Here is a 17,583-nt window from a genome sequence, read left to right as displayed (position 1 = left end):
TTGATGAAATCTCTTCCAAGTTTGGACAACTCAAAGTTAATTCGATATTACGTAGAATGAATTTTTTATGCATTTTTCGTGTAAAAAATATCCTAAGAATTAAATTCTCGTACAAAAATAATATTTAAATTACCAATGTGCTTAAATTGGTATCGGGATGAGTTTATTTCCCCATAACATAAACTAATAAAATAAAAATATTAAAAGTTTTCTGTTTAGATAAAACCCCAGAATAGCACACTTACATCAGAGATCACGGTAGTTTGTGACCTACTTGTGTTACACTGGGTCTTGAACGAAAGATCTTTGAATATTATTCCTAGAATAATTCAAAATTAGTAAGAAATCTGAAACTGATCCACAAATTATATATTTCTACTACCGATTTTATATAAAAACAGATTATATGTGTCTATTATTGATTTTCAACGAATTAACGAAAATTAATCAACTTAATCTTATTTCATTTGGAAAATTATAAATTATATTTGTATAACGAAACCTATGGAAACTTAGTGGTTATTGTAACTTGTTAACTGACTCGTCAAAGTTACGAAAAATAAAAAGAAGCAGAAATAAAAAAATGCCGGTTATTTAAGAAAAGCACATCATAACCTTCGACTTTGTTTACTAGAGTATTATTTTACAAAAGATAATTAGATAAGAAATATGTTGTGCAATAGATATTTTGATTTTCAACAGCTTTTTATGTGTTAAAAGGAAAAAAAATAGTAATGGAGGCAACTACATCGGCAGAAAAAATTAAAATATACCCAAACGGTAGCTCGTATATAGGATTATGTTTAGCGATAAGTTCTTCCGTGTTCATTGGATCCAGTTTTATTATTAAAAAAATTTCTTTAATAAGGCTAAGTAAAAGAGGTGTAAGAGCTGGTGCTGGAGGTTTTGGATACTTAGTAGATTGGATGTGGTGGCTAGGGTTACTTTCAAGTACGTTATTTTTTATTTATTTGACTAACTTAATTTCAACTATACACACAATATTTTAGTGGGAATTGGAGAACTTGCAAATTTTGCAGCTTATGCTTTTGCTCCTGCCTCACTGGTTACACCTTTAGGTGCACTTAGTGTACTAGTTTCCGCTGTGCTAGCTTCAAAATTTTTAAACGAAAAATTGAACATATTTGGAAAAGTAAGTGTTCATAAGCTTATTTTATATTTTTCAATAGCTACACAATTTTTAGTTAGGCTGCCTGCTATGCGTCTTAGGATCCACTGTTTTAGTTATACATTCACCAAAAGATGACATGGTTCCTTCAACAGATGAATTATTAAAACAGACTCAAAATATGGCATTTATTAATTATGTTATTATTATAGCTATGATAGCATTATTAATATTATTTTTTATTGGTCCAAAATATGGTACTCGCTATGTTGCAATATACTTATTACTATGCTCATCTGTTGGTAGCTTCACAGTAATGGCTTGTAAGGCACTTGGATTAACCATAAGAGAAAATTCAGGTTTGTATTATTCTAGTTTTAATAAAGGTATGACTTGAATGTTATTAACTAAATTGAAGAATAAGCAATTAAATTCAATTGTTAGCAGATTTTTTTGTACACTATTTTTCTATATAAATAATACTCTCTGCTTGTTTCCTATTATGAGGGTTATAATCTCTTTCGATTATTTCTATTTTCTTTTTTATTATCTCCTTCCATATTCTCAATCTCCAGCCTGATGTAATGATGTATAAAGAGGTTGATCTATGACTTGTTTGATTTGATCAGAACGTCCTGGACTTTCTCTATCACTGTAAGACCATCTATATTGTCATCTTGTCTTTTAGTTATGTATTCAAAATATTACAACACTTCTTTCGTGTATAATGATATAAGTCTGGTGGTTATACTTAACTCTTTCAGTTCATCTCATATTCCAGGGAATTCTTAACACTACACACAAACACTTTCTTCATGCATAATGATGTTAATCTGGTGGTTAAACTCAACTCTTCCAGTTCTCTTCACAGTCCAGGGAATTCAGAACAATTCACTACCAAAATTTTCTTGATGATAAACTGGTGGTTATACTTAACTCTTCCAGCTTTATTTTCAGTCCAGGGAATTCTAAACCATCTCCTGCCACGTTTCACATTACTTAATATATTGACTCTAATTAGCTCTCAAGTGTCCAATATTTTGAGCTGTATGAGAAAACCAACATTAAAAACAGATTGAGATAAATAATATATAACTGCTTAAAATTGGGTAGATATAACCTTAAACTCCTACCCAAGTGACCAGTACCTCCTTTTAGTTGTCATATGATGAATTATGAAAGTTACAGGTTACCATTCTGGTTTCTTTCTTGACAGCTTTATTCAGTAATGTATTCGAAGAGAAAGATTGAACTGGTACCACAATATCCATATCACGAAACATTCTAATACTTATATTGCAATATTTTTGAACACCACATAGGGGGGAGTTAAAGTACATGATTATAAACATATTTAATAATAATAAGTAATTTTCCTTTTTTATTTCAGTGAATGATGGCGTTACAAACTACTGGTTACTGTTTGTATTATCTCTCATCATTTTATTTTGCATATGCATCCAAATGAACTACTTAAACAAATCCCTCGATCTATTCAGTACTAGTGTTGTTACACCCATTTACTATGTTATGTTCACAACATTTGTTATTATTGCATCCTCTATTTTATTTGAAGAATGGAAGAAAATGAACGGCATCGATATGTTAGGTGCATTATGCGGATTTCTCGTTACTATCATTGCCATATTTTTGTTACACTATTTTAAAGATGTATCGACCGTACAAGTTCAACAAAGAACAAGTTCCATTCAGTATGGAACTCAAAACAACTTCTTTTCTAGATATGTTTGAATAGTAGAGCTTAAAATTCATATGTACTTGTTCTAATTTTTAACAAAAAAATAGAAATGTCTTTTAACAAGTTGAGGATTGGTAAAACTTATATACTCAAATTTCTTAGCTGATTATTATGTGTACTAGACATTAAAATTAATTTGTTGTTATCCTATCAGTACTTACTCTTTTAGTAATACTGAATTGTTTACTACCATTACACTAATTTCTTAAACAATTAGATTGTTTCACATGCAATTCAATAACCAATTCATCTTCTTGCAGAGATTAAAGGTTAATTGGTCTTAATTTTTTTTCATCTTTTACAATATATTGTGCTTGATTCAAATAGTACATTATTGAAGAAATGGGAAAAAATTAAAGTGCATCATGCTATGAATTCAATCTGCTTCTCATCATATTCTGAGATTCCTAAAGTATTGTCAAAGTTAATAAAATAGTTAATTAAGATTAAATGGTGATTTGAATCCTCATTCTATTTCGATTATTCATAGCAAATCTATTGTAAATATATCATTGATGCCAATAGAAGACAGGGATTTAAATATAAATATCATTAACTGAATAAATTGTGACTGAAAATGTTAAAATATTAGATAGACTCCACTAACTACATTTTTTGTCATAAAAAAATTGAAAAATTAATATATTCAATAGTCTTTTCTTAATTTTTTCTATTTTTTAGACGCATTTAAGATAAAAATGAGACCTATGTAAGTATATCTTAGAGTACCATGTACACCGTGACCAAAAGTATTAATTGTGTCCCCCTTTCTTCCTGTGATACTGGAAATCCTCAGTGTTTACAGATGACACTTCGAGACAATGTGGATAGAGGTTTCGTCCTCTGTGCAACAGAATCTGCATGCTGCATTTTCTGTAGAGTCTAGCGCCTTTAGGTTTCTTATTGAAGCGGTAGTGACCTGACAGGATTTCTGCTTTTGCCTATATTGGTTATAGCTTTCCCGGAGTGACTTTGCTTATCTCAACCCATGTAGATTGTCCCAGTAACTGGCTTTACCCCCATCTAACTGCTTTTCCAGTGCTTTTTCTATTGTTTTGTAGTTGATACCACAAAAAAGTTCAGGTCTTATGAAAGATTTGTCGGCCCCATACTTTAGCTAGTTTGTCAGCTATGTCATTTCTCTTCGCTCTGGTGTTTCACAGAATCCATTGCAGGGTAACTTTATTCTTGTTGCCTAGCTTCTGTTTGCGATAATGCCTTTATAGATTGAACTGAACACATTTTTCAATAGCAAATATTTTTGCTTGGAAAATGATTGGTATGATACAAGACTATTTTCAATAATTTTTTTTTATTTTTTAGCGCATTTGAGATGAAAATGAAATTTGAGGTTGGAAACCAAAATTTCAACATTTTTTTGGTTAAGAAAAAAATTTAAAAATCATAAGGTTCCACATTTGTTTCTAAAAACTGTGTGTAAAAATGTTTTCGAAGAATGTCTTATTATATTTTTAGGAAAGTACGTACAAAAATGAAGAATTTATTATTATAAATAGAACAATTTTTACATATTGATAAACATTTTGAAAAAGCTGAAAAATTAATATTTTTAAAAATTTTGAGAGACCCAAGTTTAAAAACCAAAATTTCAACACTTTTATTAACAAAAAACAAATTAATTTCTCGATTTCTTATGACCAAAAATAGGGTGGAGCCACGTTCAAAATAATAACCTAATAATTATTTTATGAAAAACAAACTAATTTTGTTTGAAAGATTATGTTTTTATTTTTTATATGCAAACTAATTCTTTTGTGATCATAATAAGTCTTTGTATTAATAATTTGTTTCAACGTTTCAATAATGAGCTGTTTAGAATATTATGTTGTGATATTAGTAAATTAAGATAAAAAACTAATATTATGATGTCAGTTTTGAATAAAACTTACTTTTGTTTTTCTATTTATTCAACTATTACTTATCTACGAGGTGTCATCAAAAAATCCCAACGAATTTCACAACAAATACGCTTCATCTGTTTTGACTAATATATCTGGTACAATCATTTATACAGTTACAAGTTTTGAACCCCATAGCGGTTTTTCAGTCTACTACTATTGCCACTTCAGTGAAATCGTGTTCGCCGTACTAAATTTTTTGCGTGCCTTTTTGCATTGAATTGATAAATCGTTTTCATGCATGCATTGTGAAAACTAAGAACCTGGATCAGTTCATCTATTGGCTGATAGCAGATACTAACCACAGAACGAGTTTTGTATCAGTTTTTGAGCGCTGCGTTTGGTTTTCGGCGGGAATTTTAAATTCAAAACTACTTACAGAACCTTTTATTTCTATTACTTGAACTAAGTGATGTTTCTATGATTTTTCATGTAATATCCATAGTTTTAAATATTTATTCAGTTTTTAAATATATGTTGGGTACTGAGCAGTTATCAGCGATATACCAACATTAATTTTACACCAAATATTTAATATTAACAAAAAAGCTGAAAAATTCGATATCCCTAGCCTGTTTATCACATTTATCATCAGACTTACTTAATTCTATACAGAAAATTAATAAAGGAAACCAAAGAATCAGCTGATGCATGTTCCCGCAAGTGTACCACGGTAGAAATAAAAAACAAGACAGATTTGTTTTGGAAAAAAGAAGACAGAAAATATAATACATGGACCATAGACTAAGTAATACTATAATAATACTATAGACTATATATTTAATACTATTATTAAAAATATGTTCTAGACTGTGCGATTCATATACCTTTTTTATTGAAAAGTTATGCCAACTTTAAGAAGAAGCAACCTATGGTCTATTTAGAGGCATCATTGTTCAACTATACGGTGATTGGTGAATGCAATAAGAGATTAGAGAAAGAGTGTGATAAAAAAATTAGTAGTAATATTTGACAGAGATAATTGTATTGTAACTTTATTTATATTTCGTTCTAGTATTAGAATGCGCAGTCTAGTGGGTATTATAATGTCTATGGTTAAGACACTTCGTTTAATTTCCGATCGTCATTCAGATCATTATCGGGTTAAAAGTTCAGTTTTTATCAACTTGATAAAAATATTTAGAATCAGAAGAGCACGAAACACGTAACTTTTGAAAAAAAATCTCAATAGGTCATTTCGGGATGGCGTGACAACCCGCCGCCATTTTGTTATATATATACAAATATTGCGTTATTCATAATAAATTTATTATTAGCAGTGGTGTTTTATGTTCTTTTTTTTTTGGTCAAAGTTATTCATTTGAATGAAAAAACCGCTCGAAACATTCAATTCTCTACACACAAATGAAAAAAAGTTTTTGTTTTCCTGTCCGCCACGACGATATACCCGACGTTTCAAATCACGTGACTCGAAATGATCTTTAGATAGAGAATATGACAAAAGAATCAATTCACCACCTAAAAGATTTCAATACATGTTATTGTTGACCTTGATTGGACTGGTGAAGAAAATAGTTATAGGTAGAAAAGAACATTATTATGAAGTTTTCGTTAAAATGTTATTAGCGTTTGACCAATTATTTCAATATTATTCTTTAAATTGGTGATTTTCTTTTGTTAATGTTGGCATTACTGCACCAACTGAGCGATTTATCATATCAAATACTTTATCCAAAAATAAGTTAAGATGTAATAAATAACACATATACGTTGTTTATCGAGTATGGATCAACTTGGCATTTAAAAAACATGTCATAAAAATACCTTAAGGTTATGATGCGTAGTAAAAATATATTTCAATATAATCTTTATCATTTTTATTTACAGCTAAATGTACATAAAAAATAAAATACGATTTTTGTCGATTTCAATCCAGTCAAACGTTAGCTTACTGATATACTTTGACAATGGAGATCACAGCCAGGCTTTTCGTTTTCGTTATTAAATATTTACAAAAGAGTATAAGAACCATTTTAATCTTTTAATTTTCCTCATTGCGATGTTAACAACTTTACGAATTCTGGAAATAAAAAAATAATTTTAAGACTTGGAAGAAAAATTTCAATTTTATTTGGATTGTACATTAGTACAGTCGAATTAGACTTTGTTCGAAAGGAAATTAATGTAACTGGACTATATAGTACCCTAGTTAAAATATCAGTTCCTTTTGTTCGATTCGTACATAGTTATTTGTTTTCATACAATTGGAGGAGTTACTCTAATCCAATTTTTGTCGAATAATTTTTTATTCAGATGAATTAAAACTGCCATTATAAATAATTAGAAATGCACATATATTGTGAACGACTTGGCAAGCGAGCTTGATGGGTATTTCTACGAAGGCCGCTGCGCTGCGAACTTGAGATGGGTACGGGAAAGAAAATAACGATTCATTCTAAAATCACACAAAGAAGATTGTGGACGTGTTATTTTAGTTATCTACGTACGATTGATTATTGTAACCAGCTCCATTAATTGTTTTTAAAAATTACTTGTAATTACGAGTTGGTGTCAGCACAATTTGTGATAATAATTGACTCCGTAAGAATATGACAGAAGTTACAAGTAACGATATGTTCCTTACCTTCATAATTTATTCTTCCATCTTTGTCAGTATCTGCCAATCGAATTACTAGATCTAACTGGTTATCTGTGATAGCTTCTCCAATCATTTCCATAGCAGTTTTCAGTTCTTCTTTTGTAATATAACCATCACCGTCTAGATCAAAAACTTGAAAAGCTGCTTTCAAATCACTGATTAAATCTTCATCCCCGTCACCTGGACATGCCTGTTGGATATGTTTAACGAAAGATAGAAAATCATTTTGATCAATTAAATTGGAGCCTACAAGATAAAAATTATTCAATAATATACTTACGAGGACTGGAGAATAGTAAATCGTTAAAATTTCACGCAAAATATAGGTCGATTATCGGGTGTAGTTGATGAGCGCCCCCATTTTATTGGAATTATAGCATGGAAGTGGATGATTGATTGAATTATAATGAACAATTCATTATATTAGATAAAAATCCAGTTATTTATTATTTTATTTATTTATATTATTTTTTTAATGGATTTATTAGAAAGAGAAATAGATTTAAGGCGTAGTTTCGAAAAGATAAACTACCCGATTTGGATTGAATTTCATCTAACCCAACCGAAGTTTATCTTTGAATAGAGATAATCCCTAAAATAATTGCTCATGTGCGAGCCTGTGGAAGACGATTTAGCCCCTCGAGTGTAAAGTTTATAAAAGCAGTTTATGAATAAAAATTGCTATTTGGATATAATCCCCAATTATTTCAAGCCAAATAATTATAGAAAACTTATTTATTTGAATGTCAGTTTATTTATCAGTTTATCAGTTTTAAAATCAGTATAAATTGAAAATAAGTATTATTGTAGTATGGCTGTATATTATTCAGCAAATCTTCCGAAAGTCTTTTAGTTTTTATTGGTACAAAATTAATTATGTGGTATCACACACTAGTACCATCACGTGGTACATGGAAATATGAGTTATAGGTAATAAAATTTTTATTGTTTTCTTAATTTATTCTCCTACGTATTTGTCTATTCTGTTGAAGACATTAAAACTTTTTTTTCAACCATACAGGTACCTACTACATTTTTTATAATTAATAATGAAAAATATTCATTTATTTTTATATTATATGTATCTAATTAAAGTAAAAATGCAATTATCAATATTTTATAACATAATATATTTAAATACCAATCAAAAAATAAAGACGAATATTGTTAAAATTTCACGCCAGTTGCGATCATATAACACTGTTTACAGCGTTGCCAGATATTCTAAAGAGATCTATCAACATTATATAAAAATTCACATTTTAATATAAATGAAATATACATACTTTGAAAACATATAGTCGTAGTGTCTCAAATTGGAGTTTTATAAACTAAAAATTAAGGCGTGGTCTTATATGATAAGATAAATTTCTATTAAGTCATTTTTTATATTCTTTCCAGCAACAAAAATAAACATCAGAACAAAAATAAGAATTGAAATTAATTATTTGATGTTCATGTTTACGTAAGGCTGTGTTCAATGTCATTTAAATACTTTTTGTTTTAGAAAATAATAATAATAATATATATATATATATATATATATATATATATATATATATATATATATATATATATATATATATATATATATATATATATAATAAATTAGTCGTATTTCAATTTTGTAAAATATTTTTCATCCTCGGTATTTAAATTAGCGTTCACTTCATGTCTTTTTTAAAGTAAATTGGCACAAACTGTCTGTTTAAAGGTTAAATATCTACCTACTCTTATAGAATGTTTCAAATTATGATACATTAGTTTGTATACAATTAAAATAACAACGTAATCACGTTTGGCTAATTATACCTGGTGTATACATTATAAAACAACAATATATCATAATTAATATCTGAAATTACTAACAATAAATGTCAAAATAGAAAAATATAGTTCGAATAATCTGGTTTTCTATTTATTATGAGATGTATCAATAACAATTGTTAGCCAAACACAGAGAACAGAAAAATTTTGAAAAAAATATATATATTTTTTAACGAAATCCTTCATCACTTCTTCAATATTGGAAAATCTTCTATTCTAGCTATTCGAGCTATTCTTTCAAGATTGGAACAGAAAATTATCCGAGGGGGCCAAATCTGGCGAATAGGGTGCATGAGGTATCGTTTCAAACTTTTGGTCATTGCAAAAACGGATGTGTGAGCTGATGAATTGTCTTGATGAAACAACACTTTCTTCTTAGCCAATTATGACCGTTTTTTGCTTGATTTCTTCGCTCAAACGTTGCAATAAGTTCGTAAAATACTCGCCGTCGATAGGTTTTCCTTTTTCAAGATAGTCGATGAAAATTATCCCACGTGCATCCCTAAAAACCGACGCCATATCCTTGCCTAGGAATGGAACGGTCTTTGCCTTCTTCGGGTGTGAAGTGGTGGACCACTTTGTGGATTTTCTTCAACATTCTGAAGTCGTCACCTTATTTGGTCAACCACTGCGATCCTGGTCGTACGGCCTCGTTTAAACTCAATATTTTACTGTTGATAACGGAGGAGTAGTCTCAACCAGAGTAGAATTTAATGCCTTTCAAATAAAAGCTTTGTATCACATGACAAATTTTTTCCATATTTACAAAATCACTGAAAACGTTCACTATTGATAAATTGTATACTTTCTAAGAAAGTCACGGCTACCGTCATCTCTACTAGGTTATTCCTTGATAAGATACATTTTGAAAAAAAAATTGAAAATCTATCGAATTTTTCACAAAAATGATCTAATGCTTTTTTGCCAACAAGTCGTTTAATAAAACATGATTGAAAGTAAGTAAACGCGAGGGAAAGACCAACAGTTTATTTTTCAATCAATTTTTTGGAAACGCTATCGTAGAACTGCTTTTTTATTAGTTTCTAATAAAGTAAATAGTAGGGGAAAAAGAGATCTAAAAGAATCACATTATTTTTGCATCCCGTTAATCTTTTGAGATTATCTCTTCATGGGAAAGAAACCAAAATCCATGTACTTTCAGAAAATGTCCGCCTCGGAACAATAAAACTTTGAATTGCGCAACAAACCCATATTTTTGAAGATTCCGGAACTTTTTGCACAACTTGATTTATCCCGATTACTTTCTTTACTTATTATCAGATAGCTTAGGCTCATAGTTTGAAATTGATACCTCTACTTTTCATATAAAACGCGTATTAAAGATTATTTTCAACTTTTACTGCGGAACTCTGGAAAATTTGCTTAAGTTCTAAGGTAACGCTTCCCAAGAACTTTGAGAAACCCAACGTACTTTGATACTTGAATCTACGATAATTTTCAACAAAGTTTGTCTTCCTGTACTGCAGCAATAAGAAGACAATGTTACATCCTAGTTTTTAATCACATTTTGTGAAAAAAACCACTAACAGTGAGTCGTTTTTTTATAATTTTAAACTAGAAATTTAGTGCATTTATGCTGTTTACGTAATAATTAACGGAGTGGGGGACAAAAATAACCCTTGTCAACGTCCACAATCAACATCTATAAGCTATTCTAATTTCAAAGCTATATACAGTATGCGGAAGTATCCACATAGTCAACCTCATCCAGCTCTAATTTTAGGAAATGGTATTTTTTTACCTGTATGGCTGGCAATCCTGATAATTTCCTCGGCTTTTTCATATTTTATATCAATCCCTAGGTTATTCAGCATTATCTTAAATTCTCCCGGTGTGACCTGTCCATCTTGATTTCTGTCCAACAGCTCAAAAGCTATCTTCAAACCTAAGAGAGACATATCACTTGAGCATTTAATTTCAACTGAATCTAATTTGTGATAATTTGTTATACAATTTTACATCGAGTTATTAAAAACGATGAATGATATAAAAATACCGTTGGATTAGATCCAGATTTTATTTTCCGATTCGAAATTTTTCAAGTGGTAAAATCGAGTTCGTGATTTGGCGAAAAGTTATTTTAAAAGTAGGATAGGATTTTAAGTATAGCTCACTATGTAAATATTGGCAGTATTTATAGTTTCACGTGTTGTTTATCTGTACGGTAAATTGTTTTATGTTAATATACATTGAATTCATGTCGAAAAGATTATGTATTGTTGAAAAATAATTCAATTTTCAAATTCAGTCCAATAAAATAAAGATTTCATTTACCATAGAATAGCAAAACTGCAGTTTTCGATGTAAGCTTTTTTTAGATTATAGCTTACGTTTTTACCTCAAAAAATGTTCATTTGGGGTACTGACAATAATTAAAAACTAACTATAAAATTACATTTTTGAAAATATCTCGGTAACAAAAAAAGATACGAAAAAATGTATATTTATAATATACATGGGTGTGTTGTACATTTTTGCACTTTGGAAAGAAGAAAACATGTATTCTAACAAATGGTTATTCAAATAAAACACTATAAAATGGAAAATTATTTCGGGCAAAGTTCCGAAAAGATAAAACCCCCGATTTCACCGAAACTTTTACTAAAGCTCATCCTTGATAAAAGAAGTTAATCTGTAAGAAGTAATTACAATGTTTCTTAATATCTTCGAAAATATTGATTTTGAGGAAAATGTTTTAAAGAAAAATTAAAGTACATAGAAAGCTCCTCAATAAAGGTTATATATATTTTTTACATAAATCTATTCTTTTGGCAATTATGACCCAAAATATCTAGGCAAAAGTCAAATTGACAAACCTAACCTCACTTAATCTCCTCCAAGTGTATACACCAACTGTAGCGAGCGTTAGTTATCTCCCCTCTCCACCAAAGCATAATCATTTCGACGTCTATCGAGATGTTTGAGGTCATTACAAAAAATAGGTTTTAGAGAGTGAACATGAAGAAGTTAATATAAGTGATAATGATAATGCTAGAAAATGATGAAAAAGGAAAAGAATTCTTCTTCTTTCAATGCATATCCACTAATGGATGCTCGCGATAACATTTTCCATCGCTTTTTTATTTCTTGCGGTGTGTATCAAGGATTGTACATCGTGTAGTCCTGCCCACTACCTAATGTTTCGTAGCCAAGATATTTTGGAATGTTATAATTAACAAATTGAACCACAACAAAGAGGGTCAGACAATATAATAATGAAATATGGGGAAGCTAGCATTAGTCGATAGAAGATTTATGATCAAAGAGATAGTATAGTATAGAATCAGAAACTATGCTGATCTACTGGATTAAACCATTTATATAGTGAGAATATCTTAATTATAGATAAAATTATTGCTGCTCAGACAGTAGAGCTGCCATATAAGTTATAACAGCCAAAATATTGTGCTTTAGGCTTGTGCTGGAGTGTAATAGAATCCTTCAGAAATTGGTGAGTGATAACTGCAAAATTGAACTCGTTTGGGTGACTGGGACAACAAAGGCAATTGCTATTACGTATCTTAACGGTCATTAAAAGAGAGAGAGAGAGATTCGTTGGTTAAAGTTTGGTAGGATAGGAGAATTTTGGTATGTGTGAGTAAGCCCTGATATAGGAGTTGCTCCTCTGCAGAGCTGGGGTTGTGGTGGTTTTGTTGGGATGTGTTTGACTAACTATTTCTAGCGAGGTTTTTTGACCGAGAAAACGAACTGGAACTTGCAAGTTAAAACGGGTTTTTTTTTAGAGGTTTTATTATTATTTTTTTCTTTTTCAATTTTCAGTAAAACCTGCAACACTGACAATCGACGAACAGTGTAGGGTAGGCGTTGGGGGGTCGGAATTTATCTGATTGTTATGGAGGAATGATCGAGGAAGTTGAGGTAGGTTTCAAGGAGGTCAACGTGCTATATTTTGAGTTTTGAGCCTAGGGGCCGCATATTGTTGGTACAGGGGATGAGAAGGGATTCTTTCGCAGCGGAATTACTTGATTCTATGGTACGAATCACATAGCGGGCTTCGAGGTCATTTAGGCGACTTGAAATGGGGGTTATGTCTGTATTGACATAAACGGTGTTGCTTGGGCTAAATCTACACTTGTACTGGCAGTTGCCAAAACACAACAATTCTTCAGGCTTACTGGCCAACGAAAGCATGTAGAGTCACACCTTGAAGTGCAGGGACAAAAGTACGGTCATCTAAGATGCCATCTCAACAATATAGGCATCATGGACGACCTCGAGTGCCGCTGGTGCATGGAGGAGAAAGAAACTGCAAGCCACGTCATCTGTGGGAGCCCAGCTCGGTTCATATACTTGGGCAAGCTTCACATATTGCCTCGTGACATCAAAGGGTTCAAGACAAAGCGCCTGATCGGCTTCTTAAAGGACATTTGGTCATTTCAAGGGTGGGACGATTGGCCTATTATGAAGCTTAACGGTTCTTGGCCACACACTATTCTACTATTAACTATGAACCGAATCTAAAATACTAACAACTATAATAAATGAAATATTAAATCAGAAAAAATGCTTTAGACTATTGAGAAAAATGCTATGCAAATGCTATTTGTTGATTTTAAACAAGCATTCGACAGTCTGAACATAAAGAAGTAGAAAGTAGATTAAAAGTGTCTCAAAATTTAATAAAATTGATGCAAATCGCTCTCGTCAAATTGTAGGGGAATGGTAAGAAGGTTCATACGTAGAATTTGAAATAAATGTTTGGGTAAAGCAAGGTAGGTGAAGAACTATCAGCAGTATTGTTCAACATTGCAGTGGATGGCATAGTAAGGGCATGTAATATTTGTGGAAGTATCATTAAAACATCAAAAAAAATAATAGTATATGCTGATGCGTCCGAGATAAGACCAACAGTTTATGCAGGATATAGATTTATTAAGTATAAAACCATAACACACAGTAAGAGAATAACCTCAGCAACCATATTAAGAGTCTACAAGGCTGAGACAGAACAAGTAGTTACATACGAGGCGTCAATTATGAGATTAACATATATGGACGCAGAACAGCTAAGGATATATTATTAAAGAAAAAGAATAAGGATAATTCACGGAACAGTGAAAGTTGGAAATAATGAATATCGCGGACTTACCAACTATGAAATATCAGAAAATTAAATCAAAAATATTACGATTGTATGGACACATTGAAATTTTTGGAAAAACAACAGGCGATAAGGAAAATTAGAGATTGGAGACCAAATGAGAAAACATTGCATTTAAGACCAAAACATAGATGCGAAGTTTAGAAGTACGTAAATGGACCAGAAAGATGCAGGGCAGAAAAAAGGGAGAACAATGGTCAACGCTGCATTGTATTTAAGTACCGATGTAATAGACCTCCCACAAAAAACAGATTCAAAAGAGCACAATTTGAGCGACAACAATTCTAAATAGAATGTATACCATTGTAATATATAAACCATAAATTTATATTTTGTTAAGAAAGAAGAAGTTAATCTAGATCTGTTTTTTATGCCTTAATACCTTATAAAAAAGTGTGAGACATCTTGAAAAAATTGCTCAAATCCTTAATGAATGTGAACCTAGCTTAAGAGCCAGTTGCACGAGAATAAAAGAATCATTAAATTATACTAAAGAAACACAATAACAGAAAAACAAAAATTTATTGATTCAATTAAGATCAAGCGTTATGAAAACTGGATCTTAAAGACTTGTTGTTGATGGAGGTTAACAGCTTTCAGCATTTTTGTTTGTGGATCTTTACACAATTTTTAATTGTGTCTGGTCTTACCCGCTAATATTTTTTTTATAGAATTTTCTTCATTTAAATAAAAATCTTGTTTATTGGTTTATAGACATGTAAGATTTCTATAGACTACTAGAATAAAATATTTGAATATGATTTTATTGTAAAACAATGTCGATTGCTTTTTTTTTGGAATTAACGGTATCGTGATTACTGAATGGGTTCCAGAGGGTCAGACTGTCAACCAGACTCGACACTGCGAGAACGGCCCGATTTTACACCAGGACAACTATCTGTGAAGCAGTATTGAGCCAGTAAGCGCACTCCAATGCTCGAACACCCGCCGTACTTACTAGGTTTGGAGTATTGGCACAGCGTGACTTTTTTTTGTTGCCGAAGATAAAATCTGCTTCGAAAGGGATCCGATTTGAGTCGATGGAGGCAGAAAAGCGAAAAACGGCAGATAAAATGTAGAATAATTTTTATGATAAAACTCTTTTTCGTAACCAGTCTCGTTATTTAATAACCAGACTATACTTTATGCTTTTACCAATTCATTTAGGTAATTATAAATAAAAAGAATCTTACTAACCTTCCAATTCATGTTCACTGAATTCCTTTTTAATCGAAGAACTCTAAAAAATAAAGAAACAAATAGCGAAGAACTAAGAGAAAGAAGAATTGAGCTTAACGAACCCTTCTTCGTTGAAACTGGTATCCTGCCATCACAAATTTTAATCTTGAATTTAACGCAATGATTTTCTGTTAATATTGGCATTAACAAATATTTATCACTTTGACCCGAATGTTGTTTATACACTACTGATCCATCTAACAGTTTTTCCTGCCAATTTGCTCACACTATCCAACGTGACGAGCAGAAAATATTTATCCTCAAAGTTTATGTCACTTTTTCGAATGATTTCAATTTCAACCAGGGTCGTTATATTAAAAAATGTTGGCACAGGTTATTTTTTGTATTTATCTGCGCTATAATTTACCTGGATGTTTCAAAAGCGCTGTTTTAACATGGAAAATGATGGATTTTATCAAATACTGATAAGAAATTTATATTTATTTTACCCGAGATGAATAATTTACTACTTATCAAGACTTGTAATTCAATTGATGTAAACAATATCTAATCCTTAAAATAAACATACCAAGCAGTTGATAATTATCTACCTTCAAAATTAGAGTAATATCATTTACATTTTACATTTTATTCCAGTAATTTCGTTTAAATTGAAAAGGTCAATAACAACACTTATTACAAAAATCAAAAATGGATGCTGGTTGATGTCTTATAATCTCACAGAAAAGTAAGATATTAGATGCTGCGTATATAAAAGCTGCTTGTGTCGAAACAGCTGTCAATGATTTTGTCAACATGAGCATTAATCTGTTAAATAGTTTCCAGACTGGATGTTTCAACCAGCTGAGACAACCACTAGATCTTATATTGAAAATCAAAACAACGAAAATGCTGGTCGGCACCAAGAAGTCATTTGAATGAAACGTCTCAGAGACATATAACAATTCAGAGACCTGTAACACCAAGACAGCATCAATCTTATGCAACGTGTTCAAGATCTACAATACCTTTTTTCCGATTTTTACTGAACAGTCTTATGAACATGCAGTTCCTTCTTATTTACGACAAGAAATATTAACCAAAGATCGAGTAGAAAATGGAAAAAAATTAGGAATGTTTTAGTTTAAGGATGTAGTTCTAAAAAAGAATGCGAAGACCTAACCTGCTTATATTTTTAAGGACCTTATTAAAATTCAAAAAGAAGTATGGATCAGATCCAGTATCGTAACAGTTCACCCTACGAAGCTTGTTCAGGTGTTGAGAGTGATAAGTGTAAGGAATTTACCTGCAAATTTTGTACATAAATGTGTGTTTCTTGAGTAGGAAAATTTGTTTTTTAAATTTTTTTTAATACTATCAACACAACGGATGATTTAACATAGCAGATGTTGATAATAATTACTTGGCAGGTTCTCAGGTGATGATAAAAGCTGTCTAGGTAATTTCAAACAGTCTTATCCGGTATGTCTATTTCTGTTTTATAGATTTTCAATTTAATCCTTTAATACTTTGAGTAACATTCTATTTCAAAGATGGGGTGCGAGGAGTGCACGTGCATCGAGCGCACAGGCAAATTTAGAAAACATTTCGTGCATCTAGCGCACACTACTTGTGTCGAATACGAAAGATTCGACGAGCTCATAAGAAAATTTGATCTGCCGAAGTGAAGGTTAGGTTAGGTTAATTCAGCTACATCTGGAATACACTGATGAGGCGCTGCTTGTAGTACATCGTATTTGACTGTAATTGTTTTCAGTGAACCTTTACACTTGCTTTTTCTTACCTGAATACGCCTCCAGTAAATAAACCCTTCAGTTTTACGTCCAATTCGGTAACGGTGTCTATCTAATATTAGTAAAAGTTTTTTATTAAAACTTGATATTACTTCACATCATTGTGAGAAATTCATTTAAAAAGAAAAATCACAAAACAATTTCGAAGACCCAAGAATATTAATAGATATAATATATCGGCGCACCAAAATAC

The 17,583-nt window shown here is 31.0% G+C and overlaps 2 protein-coding genes across 2 annotated transcripts; one reads left to right on the top strand and one right to left on the bottom strand.

Moving 5' to 3' along the window:
- Positions 1-260: 260 nt before the first annotated feature.
- LOC130900599 (magnesium transporter NIPA2) lies at positions 261-4,811 on the top strand. The gene is made up of 4 exons (XM_057811307.1): positions 261-951; positions 1,011-1,153; positions 1,206-1,488; positions 2,520-4,811. The coding sequence occupies exons 1-4, from the start codon at positions 735-737 to the stop codon at positions 2,879-2,881; spliced, it is 1,005 nt and encodes a 334-aa protein (XP_057667290.1). The 5' UTR covers positions 261-734; the 3' UTR covers positions 2,882-4,811.
- Positions 4,812-6,599: 1,788 nt separating this feature from the next.
- Positions 6,600-16,009, bottom strand: LOC130900601 (calcium-binding protein E63-1). Its single transcript, XM_057811310.1, has 5 exons — positions 15,699-16,009; positions 15,595-15,637; positions 11,017-11,160; positions 7,413-7,673; positions 6,600-6,848 (listed from the first exon to the last, which is right to left on the bottom strand). The coding sequence occupies exons 1-5, from the start codon at positions 15,726-15,728 to the stop codon at positions 6,820-6,822; spliced, it is 507 nt and encodes a 168-aa protein (XP_057667293.1). The 5' UTR covers positions 15,729-16,009; the 3' UTR covers positions 6,600-6,819.
- Between the last annotated feature and the right edge of the window lie 1,574 nt (positions 16,010-17,583).

The sequence above is a fragment of the Diorhabda carinulata genome, chromosome X, assembly GCF_026250575.1.
Source record: "Diorhabda carinulata isolate Delta chromosome X, icDioCari1.1, whole genome shotgun sequence".
NCBI classification, from domain to species: domain Eukaryota; kingdom Metazoa; phylum Arthropoda; class Insecta; order Coleoptera; family Chrysomelidae; genus Diorhabda; species Diorhabda carinulata.
The sequence above is the reverse complement of the archived record's forward strand: the minus strand, read 5'-3'. Positions and strand labels throughout refer to the sequence as shown.

What these genes read in the sequence shown, in the direction of transcription:
- LOC130900599 (XM_057811307.1), top strand. Translation starts at nt 735, where the DNA reads ATGGAGGCAACTACATCGGCAGAAAAAATTAAAATATACCCAAACGGT. An exon ending in GTGGCTAGGGTTACTTTCAA is followed by an intron (nt 952 to 1,010) that starts GTACGTTATTTT and finishes ACAATATTTTAG; the next exon opens with TGGGAATTGGAGAACTTGCA. An exon ending in AACCATAAGAGAAAATTCAG is followed by an intron (nt 1,489 to 2,519) that starts GTTTGTATTATT and finishes TTTTTATTTCAG; the next exon opens with TGAATGATGGCGTTACAAAC.
- LOC130900601 (XM_057811310.1), bottom strand. Translation starts at nt 15,728, where the DNA reads ATGGCAGGATACCAGTTTCAACGAAGAAGG. An exon ending in CAGGATTGCCAGCCATACAG is followed by an intron (nt 7,674 to 11,016) that starts GTAAAAAAATAC and finishes TTTATCTTGTAG; the next exon opens with GCTCCAATTTAATTGATCAA. An exon ending in TGGAAGAATAAATTATGAAG is followed by an intron (nt 6,849 to 7,412) that starts GTAAGGAACATA and finishes TTTTATTTCCAG; the next exon opens with AATTCGTAAAGTTGTTAACA.